The sequence below is a fragment of the Lipomyces oligophaga genome (assembly GCF_038497815.1).
Source record: "Lipomyces oligophaga strain CBS 7107 unplaced genomic scaffold V1516scaffold_1, whole genome shotgun sequence".
Classification (NCBI taxonomy): domain Eukaryota; kingdom Fungi; phylum Ascomycota; class Lipomycetes; order Lipomycetales; family Lipomycetaceae; genus Lipomyces; species [Lipomyces] oligophaga.
This window is the reverse complement of record NW_027117785.1, coordinates 1367070-1383819: the sequence shown is the minus strand read 5'-3', so window position 1 is coordinate 1383819 and position 16750 is coordinate 1367070. Positions and strand designations below refer to the sequence as shown.

The following is a 16750-nucleotide window of genomic DNA, read 5'->3' as shown; positions in this document are numbered from 1 at the left end:
AAAAGTAATCGTTTCTAATCACTTTCATCGTTATAGATAGGATCTTTGGCCCTTCTCAGATGTAACATGGTTGTATTTCACCCGACCCCCTTGCAGATACGCCGTTGCTGGGGCTGAGGTTACTCGCCATCTTCAGCAGTTAACCAGATTTCCGACAATATAACCCCATTGATTGAACATCAGTGCGTTTCCGGATACTCCTCTCCAATGCTAATTCATTTGAATAATTTATTTTTGCTTGCAATCGCTCGGGGCACACCTACTTGAGGCATCACTTACTCCCTGATACCCTCTGGTTTGGGGAAAGCTAGTTTCGCACGAGATCAAAGCCAGGGGTATACTTATGTATCAATAAGCTCTTACTGACCAAAATTCAGTTGATATCGGTAAACTTATTATATTAGGGAAGAGCATTAGCAGAATTCCATCGAACTTTTCACTCTCAAAAGATCAGGGGATATGCAGGGCATAATAATGAATTGATGAAACAGAATTTGATTGTAATATGGGGGATGGAAATTTCTCATTAAAATTTTGACCAAGACCGAGCATAATTACTTAGTAAATTTGAAACTAAATTTTTTTATTTATCTATAGTTTGTTCTGCTTGACTTTTTATAACATCACCTCTGCAGCTATTTGTCAAGATTGGTCAATACCTTCCAAAATCTAGTTTGGAAAGCTTTCCTGCCAATTATCAGCAAACCATTTTAGGAATGAAAGACACAATAAAACAATCCTGAAATTTTCCGTACATATAAGCAAAATTCATTTCTAGTGAATTATTATTACATTTCATGTGAGGAGCAAAAATTATGAAACGGACAGGAATTGAACCTGCAACCCTTCGATTATCACCATTTAATACTGGAGTCGAAAGCTCTACCATTGAGCCACCGCTTCATATTTATACTATTGCTTATCAATTTTTATCCATACAGCATAGGTTTTAATATGTGATCAACTTGCTTATGTCTCGGATGGATATCTTGGAATTTTGCTCTTCTAAGATTATCTTTCAGAGAAAAAGCTAAAAAAAAACAAGGGCGCAGACTCTCTATTATAGCAAATTTGCCGTAAGCTTTTTTAGTGACTGACTAGGAAACATGAAGATCCAACGTCACTTATCAATTGAGTATCATTATAGTAAAGATAAGTTAGACTTATCCCCACTATGAAACATCATTTGATTCAACAGTATATGAAGTGTCAATACTCATAACTAGATTAATCTTTTAGTATAGCTACAGATCCGATTCGTTCGATTTGTTAGAGATAACAGCATTAAGTTAGCAGGATATATGTTAAACGGTTAATTTCAATCTATACTATAGACTACGGCTCCTAGAGCATACCTCCAGATCACAAGTCCTGGATAATTTTTACCCTCTAGATAGTTGGAGTTGTTGGAGTTGTTAGCGATAGTTCTCTAGAATGAAATCGGATTCTTGGCAAAAATACTCAAAGTTCATATCGAGTTGAAATTTCTATAGGTCAGCTAGCCACAGCTAAATGAGGTTCATAGCTGCAATATTATTTTGTTCCTCTGTGTTCTTGTACCTAACAGTTATAACCTGCAACTATCGATAACTTCAATTGTCTCAGCAAAAATTCGTTTCATATCCAGCATAGCTTTTGGATAAGAAGAATTCAAATATGATTTTTTTTGAGAAGAGTTGGATTGGACAGAGAAAAAAAATGAAACGGACAGGAATTGAACCTGCAACCCTTCGATTATCACCATTTAATACTGGAGTCGAAAGCTCTACCATTGAGCCACCGCTTCAATTAAAGTTCATAGGTCGATTTAGTCCTAGTTAGCCATAGAATGGAGGTAAATCATTTGGATTTCCAATCTAGTTTTGCTTATGATAGAGATTTTATAATACTGTGCTAAAGAGATTTGAAAGTGTATTACTTCTATACTCCAATGTTATTGAAACTTCTATGCGACTCCACAAAAAGTTTTGAGACACTTTCTTCGCTCTCGGCGAATGAGGCACTGTAAGTAGATCAAAAACAGTCGTCGCATTAAAGCTCAAAATCATCAAAGGAGAAAATATTATACATTAGTTTTACATTAATTTAACTGCAATGCTTGTTTAAAATGAAAATTTTGAGTGCTTGGAGGACATATGAACAGACATAGATACGAATAAAATTCAGATTTCAAAACTAAAGGCTACGACCCCTAAGTTAATCTTATTAGCGCAATAAAGATAAGTATGTATGTATTGAAATGTGAATTTTGGAGGTTTTGCAGTGGAAGACAGTGCGTGTATGCAACCAGATCCTTGATAATTGAAGCAAATAAATCAGATCAATTAATTAGCTCTACATCTTTACTCCCGACGCTTTAACCCAAATCACCCCAGAAAATAAACGAGACAAGGAAAAATTACCTATTTAGCACAGTAAGAGACATACTAGAACAAAGACTATCATAAAATTAAAATCATTCAATTAATATTTATGATAGCTTGGAAAATGGAAGATTTTAAAACTACAACTAATCTCAGAGGTCGCATGGGTGATGGCTATTCAGCCTTCAGAGCAACTACAGGACTTGGAGCATTTAGAGCAGTAAATTGCATAGCGGAATGATGTCTACTAGCAGTAATCAAAATGACTATCTTGCAATTCATTACTAAGTTAAGTATAACTTCCACGACGAAATTTATCAACGCTACGACTAATAGATCCTGCGGTATAAATACAATTATTGAGCAGAAATATGATCTTGAACAATCAACAGATTGGTTAAAAGAAATAAGAAAAAAGTGACAACATTACTGGCGATAGCAATGATGTCACAGAATACGAATATCTTAAATTCGGAAATTTTATACGAAAGGTTGAGTCGGGATTATGAGAAACCTGGTTCAAATTGGGCACAGTCGTGAACTATCCGCGAGTACGAGTGACTAGTTTGCACGAGGTCGGGAATTCCAAGACCAAAAAATCATGAGTCCTTCCAATGAGCGAGTAAGGGTTCTCTGAATACATAGCATCTCACACCCCAACCGGCTTTGTGAAGGATGCTCGGGCTTTCGCACCGAGGGGTGTTACAAACTAGAAGGTTGTTGATTCGATACCTCGGATTGCATCATCTCATCAACCGATCCTGATGGCTGGAAACTTTAACTTCGGAAGAAGCAATGAATTCTGCATCCTGTTCTACCTCAAACGTCTATTAAAAACTTTACAAAACTTGCAACTGTAGTTCATTTGGCAACGAAATCAACGTAAATTTCATGCTCTGCCAAACGGGATATTTCAAGTAGCAGTGGGAGGATGGCAATAAATTTCACGTGCGTGGCAGCTGATTTAGGCGAAATCAGTCCACAATCTTGATGGCGGGAGAGGCTCAGCAGCATAGCTGCCACACTAGCCACATCAAATGTCAGCCCACAAGAGCCGCGTCTCGAGCGGGACCTTTCTTTGGGGATTTTGCCTGTGCTAACGTAGTTAAGCTGTCTTTTGGTCATCTCCCACCGTGTGCCATTCCTCACTTACGGCTTCTTCAAGCGAAACTCCAATCAATCCTAGAAGGACCAAGTCTTTCTGCACAATTTTACCCTCGCTCCCTTTCCGACCTCCGACCTCTCCCTAATCGCTCAACATATACCTTTTATTACTCTTTCACTTCGCTGTCTGGGTTTTTTCCTCTCTTCTCTTCTTCTCTTTTTTCCCCATTTCACCCTCCCCCCAATTTACAAACTGCCGTCGTTTCTTCATCAAGCACCTAGTGTGCCATCAGCCTACGGCATGAATATGGATGAATTTTCTGCTCTTCCTACAGGCAACGAGTCTTTCGACTTCGCGGACTGCGAGGATTTCCTTGCTCGTCTAGATGCCGAAGATAGCATCTCGTCGTATCAGTCCTCGCAATTATCGCACTCACTCTCTCCTGATGATATCCTCTCTTCTGGCCACGGCTCGTCACCTCTCTCAACGTTTTCTCCAAACAACAACGAGGAATCGGTAGAGTCCGCTTCATCATCTTGGGGAGTAGACTCCTTTTTGTTTCCTGTGGATCAACAGGGTTCGGCTACTTCCGCTCCAGTCGGTGTTCCGTCTAATGAACAGCCGTCGTCAGTATTTCCTAGCCAGATTCGCGTCAACCCCGATATAGTCAAATCGGAGTATGAATCTTCTGCTCAACCCGAACAGGTTTTGAATAATAGTTTCAACTCTTATCCTCCTGCTGATTTTAATGTTCATCATGGTTCGATTTCGTCTGCGTCGTCGTTGTCGCCTTCTTCGCTGTCTCCGGCCTCATCCGCTTCGTCACATATGATGTCTCCTCCTTATAAAGGCTATGGACTTTCACCTTCTCAATATGCTCCCGATCAATTACCCCCAGCAAATCTTACCATCAAGCAGTCTTACTCCTCTCCCGAGCAGCAGCCTTTCATGGTTCCTAGACCTTCTGTAGTTGACGTGAAGCCCGTCGTTCAGGTCAACGTGACCCCGGAGTCCATCAAGCAATCAGCGGCAACTACCAAGCGTGCACCATCCACTTCACATGGAGCTGTTCGTCGTACCTCTGCTTCGACTCGAGGATCTCAGTCTTCTGGAGGCCAGTCTCCACCAGAGTCAGCAAAGACCGGCAAGGTCACTAAACCTAAGAAGGTTTGCCATTTTTGTTTTTGTGATTTTATGTTTTGCATGCTAATTTATTTTTGATAGACTGCTCACAACATGATCGAAAAAAGGTATCGTACTAATCTTAATGATAAGATTGCAGCTCTCCGAGATTGTGTTCCAGCTCTTCGGTGTGCTGTCACTGGCAATTTCGATGAGGAGGAGGATGAACTTGATGGTCTTGCACCCGCCAATAAGCTCAACAAGGCCACAGTCCTTACAAAGGCTACTGAATACATAATGCACTTGCAACAGAGAAATGCTCAACTTATGCGTGAAAACAAGGCATTGATGGACTGCAAATTTCCTGATCGTGTTGAAAGCAACATGATGGCGGAAGATTCTCAGACTGGGATGGATGCTTCTATGATGCACGGTGTTATGAGAGCGCCTCAGGCTCCAGTCAATAACGGTATTTCTACTGATTCACATATGTATAATCTCGGTCGTAATACACTAGGCAAAGCTATGATGGGCGGAATGGCAGTCATGATGGTTGGAAATTCATTTGGAGATGAGGGCCACAACTCCCGTGGCTTGGCTGCAGTTCCCTTTATGATTCGATCTTACGCTCAGTCAGCCTTGGGGCCCTATTCTCCTGTTGTTATGGGGGCTCTTCGCGGGGTTCTCCTACTCGGAACTCTCATGTATATTTTCTATCCCTCACTTTTTGATAATCAGCCGAGCAAGGGATCTAAAAAGCAGACTCTCGCGTCTATGTCATTCCAGCGAATGTCCGTTAGCAGTCCTCTAGAAGTTCGTCAGCAGGCCTGGCTTTCTGCCTTCCGTACCGTCTATCTTCCTCCCCGCGTTCTTCCTCTTGAGATGTACATGGTTTTTAAGAAGCTGGGCAAGCTTTCTCTTCGCCGATTAGTAGGTGTGGATGGGTATCGTCTTCTTATGAATACCACTGAAGAAGAAGATATGCTAAGAACATCTGCATGGAAGATGGCAATTGATGCTCAACTTGGTGGTGGAGATCCTGAATGTTCTTCGTTCCGTCTTTTCATCACTCTGCTTGCAAGCTTTTTGATTCCAGCTACTCCAGTTTCTGCAATGCTGCAAGCTCTTCATGTAAAGATTCTTCTCCATGATTACAAATTTCTTAGTGGACTGTCAGATCGTGTTGAAAGATCACTTTGGAACCAAGCACGTAAGCTTCAGCAAGCTCAGAACGAAGCTGGAGTTCCCGCAGATTCTTCAGAGAAAACGCCTGAGTATCTTGTGAATTTATTGGAGTGTGATGATGTGTTTGACGAGGATACTGTTACTCGAGCATATAACTTGACATGGAACAAGTCTCCTAACAAGGGATTGATTTGTTCATATCGCGACGAGGGAATTCGTTCGGTAACTGATGACATTGCTCTCAAGTCTCCGCTTGACGCCCTTGCAGCTTGGTATTCTTCTCGCAAGCTCCGAGGAGCACTTATCGAAGCTATTGATGGTATTCCGGATGCTACTGTGTTGGCTACTAGCGTTAAAGTTGCTCCTTCTAATTCGGTAGTTAATCGACGGGCTTTGATTGCTCGGTCAATTCTTCTTGGTGATATTTGTCCAGAATTTACGAAAGAGATGATGGAGGCTATTCGGGAAGATCTTAAGGCCACCGCTGCTAAGAATGTCGAGCCAAAGTCTCATATCGCAGAAGTGCCGGCTTCTGAGCACAGCGAGGAATCTTTTGAAGAAGAGGACGAAGATCAAATCGAAGAAGCCGATGTTAAGGCTGATATTGATGCTATTTCTGTTTCGCTCTCTTCAGAATTGACTGATGATTCTGTTGATCTTCCATCATCTAGTATAGCGGTTGGTGCAGTCCGTATGCTGGCTTCTGCGGATCTGCGAGCAGCCATTCGCTGTGCCCTTGTACAGACTCTTCTGCCTTCTCGGCCTTATGTTGCCGAGAAGTTATATGCATCGCTCAAGGCTTATTCCACTTGTGAGATGGGTCTTCTAGGATTTGTCGCTGTTCTCACTACTGTTCGCAAGATGCAACGGAGATCAGCAGTTGATAAGACTAGCGAAGCCTTAGTAGGTCGGGCGCGGATCTGGATTGGTGGTGATGAAGGTATTGCTGCCGGTATTGCTACCGATACGCGAAGGGCGATTGTGAACGAATGTGTGAAGACAGGAATGCGTTTGGGGGGTTACGGCGATGTTATTGAAGAGGAAGACGAAGGATATGCTACAAGCGAGTAAGCATTGCAGGCTTGAGTTTTGTTCTCATCAACATTTCAATTTTGTGTTTGAAGTCTATGTATCTCAAAAGAAGTGGAATGGTTTTGATTGGTTTTGTTGCTATGTTATCGTTTGATTCTACTCTATAGAGGATCAGGCTTTCTAAGTGAGTATTTGTTTTTTTACGTGCGTTTTCGGGCTATTTGGGGAAGTGTGTAATGTAATTTGACAAATGTTTGTAGAATTGAATCAATTCAAGTCAGAAATATTATCCTTTTGAATTCTGCTAAACTTATATAGACTAGGCGATTAATGGCAGCATCTAGGGAGGAATCTGGCTACTGCAAGCGACAAGTATTAGTAGATATGATTCTGTCGGTGGTAGGAATGAATAATCAGGTGGTACGAAGGGAAGAGTATCAATCTGTTATTTATTGATACAGTATATGAGTTCGCATATTCAGAATTCGAGAAATTGAAATTAATGTGTGCAAATGTAGTCGGGTTGAAGAAGATGAGATTTGGAATCATAGATTATTACTGATATAATAGCATATTAGTAACTAACGTAGTTAAGGAATGAAATTTGTTCAGATCAAGTAATGATGCATTATGAGAGAATTGATGTTATCAGTCTGCATTGTAGGGGATCAAGGTCTCCCGCAAGTGTAGAGTCAAATACGTCAGAGAAACTTGAGCTGAATCAAGAATAAATAAACTCAGTGAAAAAAACAAAATGACTAAACCTCTTATTAAGGATTAGTTTCGCTGAACAAGCATTGTATGGTTTGGGACTATTCAGAGTTGGGAGTAGAAAGTGAGTATACTAGACCCTCGTAAAAACACATACTTTGTAGGGTTATAAAAGCCCTATTTGTGACTGCGGTTTCCTGCGGCTAAGTGACTGTGTGCCACACAAATTGGATATTGGCTGTTTGGTCGTAATGAGTGTGAGCGGGAACTAGGGTGAGGAGAGCTCTGAGGTTGAGTTAGGAAACGCTTTAGCGACTTTCTATTTTTCTTTACACACTGTTGCAGCTTGTCTTTTTTTATTTCTACTTTTCCATTTGTTAGAAGTCAGCAATAATGGGTAAGAGGTAAGTTTTATCGAACAGCGACCGTCTTCAAATTTGAAGAAGGACTTTTGTGTTGTATATTTCGAGGTCGAGTTAGTCTGACACAGTTTATAGTCACGGATACAGATCTGGAACGCGCTATGCGTTTTCCCGCGATTACAAGAAGCATGGCATCATTCCGTAAGTTTGTGGTTGATGTTTTCGAGTCGAGGATATGGTTTTGAAATTTAAAAAATCGATTCCGTGGCTCCTGAAGGTTTGAAGGTTACTAATTGGATTGTGTAGGATGACTATATATCTCAAGACTTACAAGGTCGGAGATATTGTTGACATCAAGGCCAATGGTGCTGTCCAGAAGGGTATGCCACACAAGTTCTACCACGGCAAGACTGGTATTGTCTACAATGTGACCAAGTCGTCGGTCGGTGTGATCATCTACAAGGTTGTCGGTACCCGATACTTGGAGAAGCGTATCAATCTCCGCATTGAGCACGTTAAGCACTCTAAGTGCCGTGAGAACTTTGTTAAGCGTGTCAAGGAGAATGCTGAGCGGAAACAGGAGGCAAAGGAGAAGGGTGAGGCAGTTAGCCTTAAGAGACAGCCTATTCTTCCCCGAGCAGCCCACACTCTCGAGGTTGGTGGTAACGCTCCGGTCACTCTCGCTCCTATTGCCTACGAGACCTACATCTAAATCATGTATATTTTTCATTTTTGTATTTGTCAATGGTTTTAGTTAATTTGGTCTGTCGGGAATAAAAGTTAGATCATTATTCACTTGTTCCGTAGATTTGTGTAGATCAGAGGAATCCGAGGGAATATAGAACTGAATTGGTATATATTGTTGAAGCTAACGTTGTATAATTTTGAAGACTATTGCAATATCTGGGTCACTTGCTATAATTCAACTTTCGAAGGTTTTACATGCTAAAATGAGCCCAGGAACTAAGTGATGAAATATTATCGCTTGCAAATTTGAGATAAATTGTTGATAAATTGCTTAGAAGTGAACTGAGTTGTAACGTGCTTTATGTTATATCAGTACGCAAAACATTCATTTTTTTATCCAGTTACTTTTGTATTACATATTTTTATGAAATATATATTTCCAAAGAATAGAAATGACATATATCTTTCGATATTGAGAGACATAGATCAGTTTGCAATACTTGTTCCGTAGAAAGTGCATTCAATATTTGAGTTTAGGACAGACTTGCGAGTAATTGGCCTTAGAACCAGAGCCATAGCTAATTACGGTCAGTCTGCGTTTACAGTACACAAATCTCCTTGCAGTTCGCTCTGTCACAGAGCTCAAAACGATAAATCCAAGGAATCAGAATCAGATTATTACGCAAACAATCAACTTCCATCTACATTTATAGTTTTTGCATTGCGATCTCGTTAGTCCTTGATTACTGAATTGATTAGAGGTTACATTTTGATTGATGGTATCAACCAGTCGATTCGAAATTAGCTCGAAACAGGTAGAAAAAATATCGCTGATCTGTGTTGCTCAACAATTATAATGCCGCCACGACGGCAGAACAGGTAATTGCAGTAGAACTAGTGGAAAGAGCGAGATAAAAACCTGAAAAAACAGAATTCTAGAAATTACAAGATCAAATCAGCGACTTCGATCTGTTCCAAAAACGTTGTAGAAGTCACATCGTAGGATGTTGGATCAGCGCAGACGGTGGGTGAGCAGATCAAATGCGAGTGGATCAAAATGAAGAATTCTGAGCACCAATACAGACCAAAAAAGCCAATTCGCCTCAGAAAGAATAGGATCTAGCCGTTGACTTGCTAATCTCTGACTCGATATAAAGTTACAAATAGGCAAATAGGATATTGATACTATACAAATCAGGAAATCGATAAACAGTACCTGTTCGGAGAATAGCGAGACAAAACCTCATTCTCTGGAGTCGGAACCAAAACAGTGTTTGAGAAAAGTGCGCGCATTGCCGGCATTATTTTCTGCTTTTTCTCGCATTGGATACACATTGAATGTATTATTGATATATGTGGATGTTGAGAAGCAATGAAATCGTGAAATTGGTTGGAAAGCGTACAGCTGCCGTAGACCCCCAAAAGTGCAACTAACAATTCGCATTATCAATCAAGACCGCGGATTCTATCCAGACACGACAAAGAACAATAATACACTATTCCAAATTGCAATACCAAATCAATCAAAATAGCAAGTTCACAACAAACGTGAGCTCCGGATTAGACCGCGGGGAGTGAGAGTGCAAAGGCCGGTACGATGCGCTTAAGAGTGAGCTTTGCTGACAACAGCAGTGATGCTATGTCGCGTCGCGTCGTTCTGTGTCGAGCAATCTTGAGTCAACGGCAAATGACCGAAAGAAGGAGGACGAGGCGTCGACCAGTATCGTCGGTTTTGTATTCGCATCTTAGTGAGTCTGACCCGGGTCCGAGGACGAGGGGGGGCCAAGGCGAGCTATCTGCGGAATGGACAACCATCCCGACGAGAGTCAAATAGATAATCTTACTTAAAAGTTAGGAGAAATTCGACCAGCAAAAAAGTCAGTTTTCTCGACTGACAGACATGGCGATATCTTTCGATGACGATGACGACGACAACAATAACTACAACAGCTGAATAGGAAAACACATGAGAGATTTTACAGGCGCTTTGCATGCTGTCAATCGGCATCAAGACAGTCTCAGGACAGATGACGATAAGTACGTTTGGTCCGGCGTGCAAACAAAGTTCATTCAAGTGGGTCCTTGCAGCCTGGTTGATTACGACCGGGGACCGACAGGCACCCCAATACATGAACGACAACGCGAGAAAGGTGTCTCTATTACTTGCTGATTCTGCACCTTTTCTCCGGACTGCATTTGTCATGGATCCGAATTCCGAACTTTTCGAGATCAGGTTCATCCGGCCTCGACGAAGCTGCAGCAGTCAAATGTCCACTGCCGGCCCGGGGATGCCGTAATAGAGTAGTAGATCAATGGCCGGGCCTACTTATCCTACCTGAATGCCACATACACAGACACGCGCGCACTCGCCGCTGCTCTAAGAGCTGGCGGCGATAACGTTTAAAGATGCCGGCCTCCTGTGCATATCCATGGGCTCGATGATAAGCTCATCCATCAGGCGCTGCAAGAGGGCAGTCGGCGCCATTTCACATGCACTCCGGCGCTCGCTGGCCAGCCCTGGGATTTAATGGGGTGGATTGATCGAACAAACAACTGTTCTTCTCCCGTCCAGCCAGCCACCGCCGCCGCCATAACTCAGTCAGTCCCCAGCGGTGCTCGGAAAATAGTGTTCTCGATATCGAGATTGAGATTTGGACTTCGACAAGCGATCTCCGGAAATCGGAAGTCAGCCTTGAAATAGAAATGGCAACCAATTAAAATGGGACTGAGGTTGAATTGCAACCACCGTTGTCCTCGTAGTCCGGAATCCGTAATTCGTACTCCCCGACATGAAATTCTCGTTAGTCATTGCAACATCACCCCTGCGTCCATTCAACCACTTGCTCGCTCACTCGCTTCCTCATGCAACCGCCTGACCAAATCCACACTAAAATCACCTTACTCACAAGTCTATCAAGCTACCATCTCCGCAGTTCCAGTGTCTGACTCTGTCCGAGCCAATAACAACTAGTAATAACGCATGCCATAGTGTAATTTATCATACTCCTTAGCTAGCCTGTTTGCCACGATCTGTCTCAAAAAACGGCATTTCTGTGGGGACGCCACTGGCATGATGGCCAAAAGCCTTTTTGGAGATGGATTATCACCCTAACTAATATTTGAAGCAATTCAAAACTATATCGAAACGATTTCAAAAAGAGACTGAAACAATCAATAAACACAAGAATTACAAACAAAAATGAAACAAAAATAAATAAAATAAATAAGATAAAAAGAAACACCTGAAACCATAACCATATTACCATGGAACTCATTGAAGAAGAAGAAAAATAAGTATCATCAGCGAAATCATCAACAAAAATAGAACAACCCAATCATGTGTATATATAAAAAAAAGGCATGCAACTAATGAACTAAGGCAAACTGAAGCAAACATATCTGAACAAACAATCAAAGGCAACCTAACCAAAAATAACTGCAATAGTAACAAAAATAAATAAAATAAACAAAACTAGAAATTTTCCTAATTTGTAGCTTGCGACTCAATCGTCGTCGTTGCAGCACTCCGTGGAGTAGTAGCAGCAGTACCATTGCTCGTCGACGAGGCAGAAGTTGCAGCAGCAGCAGCAGTAGCAGCAGCAGCAGATCCTCCTCCGCATCCTTTCACAAGTGTATGACGCTTCAGAGCGTCCTTTCGTGAAAATGTCTTGTCGCAATTTAGGCACGGGAAAGGTTTCACGTCAAGATGAATGCGTTTATGACGCTTCAGATCGTGGTTCCGGTTGAAGCTCTGAGGACATTGGTTGCACTTGAAAGGACGATTCTGAGTGTTATTCGCAGAGTTAGAGGCACCTGTCGGTACGGCACCCATGCTAGGAGCACCCATTGCCGGTCCGGACACGCCTAAATGAGAAGGCGCGACAACTTGTTGGCCGGCCTGCCCAGTTAGAGCTCCTGGCTGGCCCATCAAATGAGGTGGAGGAAGATGAGCAGTGGCTCCAGTAGCTGGAAGCGGAGGATACGCATATCGATTATCGGTAAACGACCGAGGAGCCGTTAGTGATGGTCGACGATTTAGTCCTGCGACAGCTGCTGCCTGTTGCTGTGCGTAAGGTGTGGTCTGCGCAGTCACACCTGCAGCGCCTACCAAAGCAGACTGCCAGGACTGAGGAGTCTGATATATATCTGAATAAAATGATTGCTGTTGTTGCTGGACCTGCTGGACCTGCTGGAGCTGCTGAACCTGCTGTTGTTGTTGATGCTGTTGTTGATGTGGTTGTTGGACCTGCTGCTGCTGTTGAGAATATGATGGGAATGCAGCAGCCGAGTAGTCTGGGGGAGATGGAACAAGAGAAGAAATTAATGGCTGTGGTGGAGGAGGGGCCGTGGCAGTCGCGTAAGGATGAGGAGGCATTCCGCCAGCAGTCGGTGTACCATTTGGACCTGGCAACGGGAGGAGAGTGGTCGGATGGGTTGGATAGTAGGAGGCCATGGAATACGACGATGCATACGGCGATGCACCTGTAACAACCGAGGCGGGAGAGGCAGAAGTCGCAAGAGAAGGAAGTGGGTAAGGAGACGAGGCAGTCGAAGCAGCCGAGTATGAGAATCTTCGTTCCGTGCCGGGTGTGGAAGCCGCTGTGAGAGGTAGAGAGGAGGAGGAGGAGGCGGCCGAAGAGGAGGAGGAGGAGGAAGATATGGAAGATGACGCAGAGGATGCAGCATGTCCGCCAGCAGCAGCAGCGTAGAAAGAGAGAGATGAATTATTGGGAAAGGAGGAAGAAGGAAGGTACTGAGGTTGATGTTGGTCGGGTGTGGTAGATGTCATGTTTGTAGAAGAAGACTGGGGAATGGACGAGGCGGACGACATTGACGAGGTCGAAGAGGCCAAAGAAATAGAGGAACCTGAGCTTTGCTGGCTCGAGGGAGAAACCGAAGGCTGGTGGATGGAGGTATGAGCAAGCTGGTGGAAAGAAGGCAGAGAGTTCAAATGGAGCGGAGGCAAAGGTCGCGAGGCAGCAGCGAAGGAAGAAGAGGCAGACGAAGGTATCGAGACCGGAGTCGCGGCCATAGGAATTTGGTGGAAATGCTGGAGAGAGGAGTTTGCAGCTGCGCCCGAGGTGTCTGGAGCAGCAGCAGTAGTAGAGAACTTTTCGTAGTCGAGATAGGTGGAGCCAGACGTAGATGAGAATTCAGTAGACGACGGCGGTTCGCGAGTGTACATCGCGCGCAGGGAGGGCGACGGAGGGAATACGACTAAGAAGACTGCTAGTCTAGGTTGCGCTTGGTAGAACTGAGTCGATGAGAACGCTAGAAAGAAGTTACAAGGTGAAAAAATGCGATTCGGTATGGACGAAAGAGAGAGAAAGAAGAGAAGAAGAGAGCGAGACTGAAAAAAAAAGGTTGGTCTCAGAAGTGTGAGAGGTAGTCGACACGAAGATAATCAGAATCGTGAACCGTCGTAGTTGTGGGCGGCGGGGGCGGGAGGAGACAGAACGAGGCGTGCGATAGCGAGAACCGGGCGGCGGCGGCGGTTGAAGACGGATGAGGACCGCAGAACATTGAGATAGATAGTGGTGAGGACAACTACGATAACTGCTGATTTCTGTCGGATTTACTACTACGATGAGCGCAATAAAGCTCTTCTATCGAATAAATGTAATTCTATGCGTCTATCGCATATTTTGAAAAACTGTCGCTGGACTACCACGGCAGTGCAGATATCGAAGTAGACAGTCTAAGTAGCAGAATCCCATGTCGCAAACTCCACCGCAACCACCACTTTTCGATATCTTCGGAGACCGTGCAGAAGCGCGACAGACGCCGAGAGTGTCCTCTGGCTGGCCAACCGGGCGCCGTCGAAAGACTTACTGTCCCGCCCTCGATTCTCTGCGACCAGAGCCCAGGGAGAGGACAGAAGTAAAAGAAAGCCTAGTAACGACGTCGGTCGAACCGTCGCCGACAGGCGCCCAGGGCGACATGGAGGCGTCTCGAGGCGGTCTTGGGTGGAGATCGCTGAGAGTCCCCTACACTTTGAGGGGCCTACACTGCGTCCGGGCTTGCTGAAAAGATTGGATTTTATCTTTTCTCTCTAGCCAGCCTTCTTAATGGCGGTGCCCGTTTCAACTCAACTGTTATCATATGCCACGGCAAGCCGGAGAATACTGCAATTTCTCGGTTGCCGAAACACATCTGATTTAGATATTCAGACTGCGCTGATATCGTAATTCTGGGTTTGTCGAAGAAGGCTTGAGTTCTCGAGTCTCGCCTCGGGCCCGCTGGTCGCCGCCTCCTTCGCCGCCACCACCACCACCATCAGAGAGTCAGGACTGTCGCCAGCACCGAGCCAGATCGTTCCTCGACGCTCTTACCGATAACAGACGCAGACCTACAGTTCAACCGACTAGGACATATCTGCAGTAAGCGGCTAGTGCACTGCTACAACAACTGTGGCAGTCCTATGAAATGGTCTGGTTCGACAGGTCTCCGCACAGAATCGTGCGGATCCTTGTCCCCATCACGTAGCTTGTCATCTTCGTATCAGTTTCCTTTCGCCTGCCTCTACTGATAAGGACAGGCTTTTTCTCCCCGTTTAAGGTTATGGCCCAACAGTCACGTCTGTGTCTTTATATCGCTCTGCTCGCGACCCGGCACTCTCTGCCTGGCCAGAGCTTTTTCTGTCCATTCTCTGCCTGGCGTCGCGTTGAGTTTGCGTCGACTCGACTTGTACTCGCGATAAGAGTCCAATCTTTCTCGAGTCCTACCGCGTTGGCGACTCAGACCGTTCAGTCTGGCTGTCCTTCCTGTCGTTGCTCTGCACTACTAAACTGCAGCTAACCAAACTGCTACCGACTCTGTACTGTTTACTGGACTCTTCGCAATTTGCATCTCGTTCGGCCGCCTCTTCATCTCGGGTCCAGTTCGGGGTCCAGTCTTTTTTCCTCGGTGCTCTACATACACCTACTGGTCTACAGCTCTCCCGGTCTGTCTCCTCCCCCCCCGCGTGCGCCCCTCCCCTAGACAGACCCTGTCCTCGACCCAGCTCTCTCGCTGCAGAGCCGGATAACCATATACTGTAATCTACGACACCTTCACTATCTATGACATCTTCCTGTCTGCTTAGCAAGCCACTAGCCAGTCTGTTGCAACCCTGGTTCTCGTCCTAATCCTTCTCTTTCCAATCCTCATTCTCCAATCCTCCGCCAGCACAAGCTTCAACCTAACGGTCTTCAACGTTCTCGCGCTCCTCTCCTTTGTCCCTCACCTTTTCGGGCCGGCCATCCAGACATACCTTATACCGTTTTATCTCTATCACCGCGAGTTACCGGCACTTGCCGACCACTGCTACTTTGGCTTAGTTTGAGTTCTATTATAGCTGTGCTTGGCTTTTGAGTATGTCGGCTTTGGCCAGGTATGGTTTGGGTCTAGTAAAATCTTGATACGTTCACCTAAAAAGCATCTTGGTTTCATTTCATGATTCTTTTGTTAATGCAATCCTGCAACTTTGTAACTTTGTAACTTTATAATTTTATTCATTCATTTACTTATTTATTTTTCATATCATTCATATAGATTCCTCTTACATAAAAATATTTTCCTACTTCCTCCTTTTATTCATTTTTATTTGGCGTTAATAGTCCCCTCTATCCTTCATATATATAATAAATAGACTGTGTTTAGCATTCCCGGCTACTAGTACTCACTCGTCGTCTCCAGCTATCGACCAAATAAGTACTATTGATCAATACCGCAGACCACCGCTCGTACACTTCCTCGGGAACATGCAAGCGCCATTCTAGCGCACTCAAAAACGCAAGCTCATTCATATTGATCTCGCTAGTGCTCAACCCCGAGATTTTGCTCCAAGCTCGCGCACTGTAGTTTTTGTCTTGTAGGTACTTACTTGCAAGCATCAAACTTGTCAAAAACGCTCGCCTACCGCACTGTAGACCACCTTCAACCCTACCAGGCTCTTGAACTTGCGGCCTCAACAAAAATAAATAATACAGCGCTACTTGCAAGGTGGAGTATGACGTCCTCGATCGCCGTAAAGTCTCCTCAATGAACGTACGCAATGGAAGAATCGGACCACCTCCATCCACTCCTGTGCTAGCATCTCGAGCTGACGGCCAGATTCCTTCGATCATCAACGTAGCTGAATCTTTAAAACGAAATCATCGTTAACCTTTCGAAACATTCTTTATTTCATCCAACTCCAAATG

The 16750-nt window shown here is 44.2% G+C and overlaps 4 protein-coding genes and 2 non-coding genes across 6 annotated transcripts; 2 read left to right on the top strand and 4 right to left on the bottom strand.

Moving 5' to 3' along the window:
- Positions 1-816: 816 nt before the first annotated feature.
- Positions 817-903, bottom strand: V1516DRAFT_t3. The gene has a single exon. It is a non-coding gene; the product is annotated as a tRNA-Trp (tRNA).
- Positions 904-1699: 796 nt separating this feature from the next.
- Positions 1700-1786, bottom strand: V1516DRAFT_t2. Its single transcript has one exon. It is a non-coding gene; the product is annotated as a tRNA-Trp (tRNA).
- A 1988-nt stretch (positions 1787-3774) lies between these two features.
- V1516DRAFT_661877 (uncharacterized protein) lies at positions 3775-6846 on the top strand (the record flags this gene model as incomplete). The annotated part of the gene is made up of 2 exons (XM_066920399.1): positions 3775-4635; positions 4693-6846. The coding sequence occupies 2 exons, from the start codon at positions 3775-3777 to the stop codon at positions 6844-6846; spliced, it is 3015 nt and encodes a 1004-aa protein (XP_066779987.1).
- A 969-nt stretch (positions 6847-7815) lies between these two features.
- Positions 7816-8676, top strand: V1516DRAFT_709723 (60S ribosomal protein eL21). Its single transcript, XM_066924224.1, has 3 exons — positions 7816-7922; positions 8016-8081; positions 8187-8676. The coding sequence occupies exons 1-3, from the start codon at positions 7912-7914 to the stop codon at positions 8590-8592; spliced, it is 483 nt and encodes a 160-aa protein (XP_066779986.1). The 5' UTR covers positions 7816-7911; the 3' UTR covers positions 8593-8676.
- A 3375-nt stretch (positions 8677-12051) lies between these two features.
- V1516DRAFT_619085 (uncharacterized protein) lies at positions 12052-12399 on the bottom strand (the record flags this gene model as incomplete). The annotated part of the gene is made up of 1 exon (XM_066919438.1): positions 12052-12399. The coding sequence occupies one exon, from the start codon at positions 12397-12399 to the stop codon at positions 12052-12054; it is 348 nt and encodes a 115-aa protein (XP_066779985.1).
- Positions 12400-16270: 3871 nt separating this feature from the next.
- On the bottom strand, positions 16271-16690 carry V1516DRAFT_603471 (uncharacterized protein; the record flags this gene model as incomplete). Its single annotated transcript, XM_066919264.1, has 1 exon — positions 16271-16690. A coding segment is annotated over one exon (420 nt), but the record flags the coding sequence as incomplete, so codon positions are not given.
- Between the last annotated feature and the right edge of the window lie 60 nt (positions 16691-16750).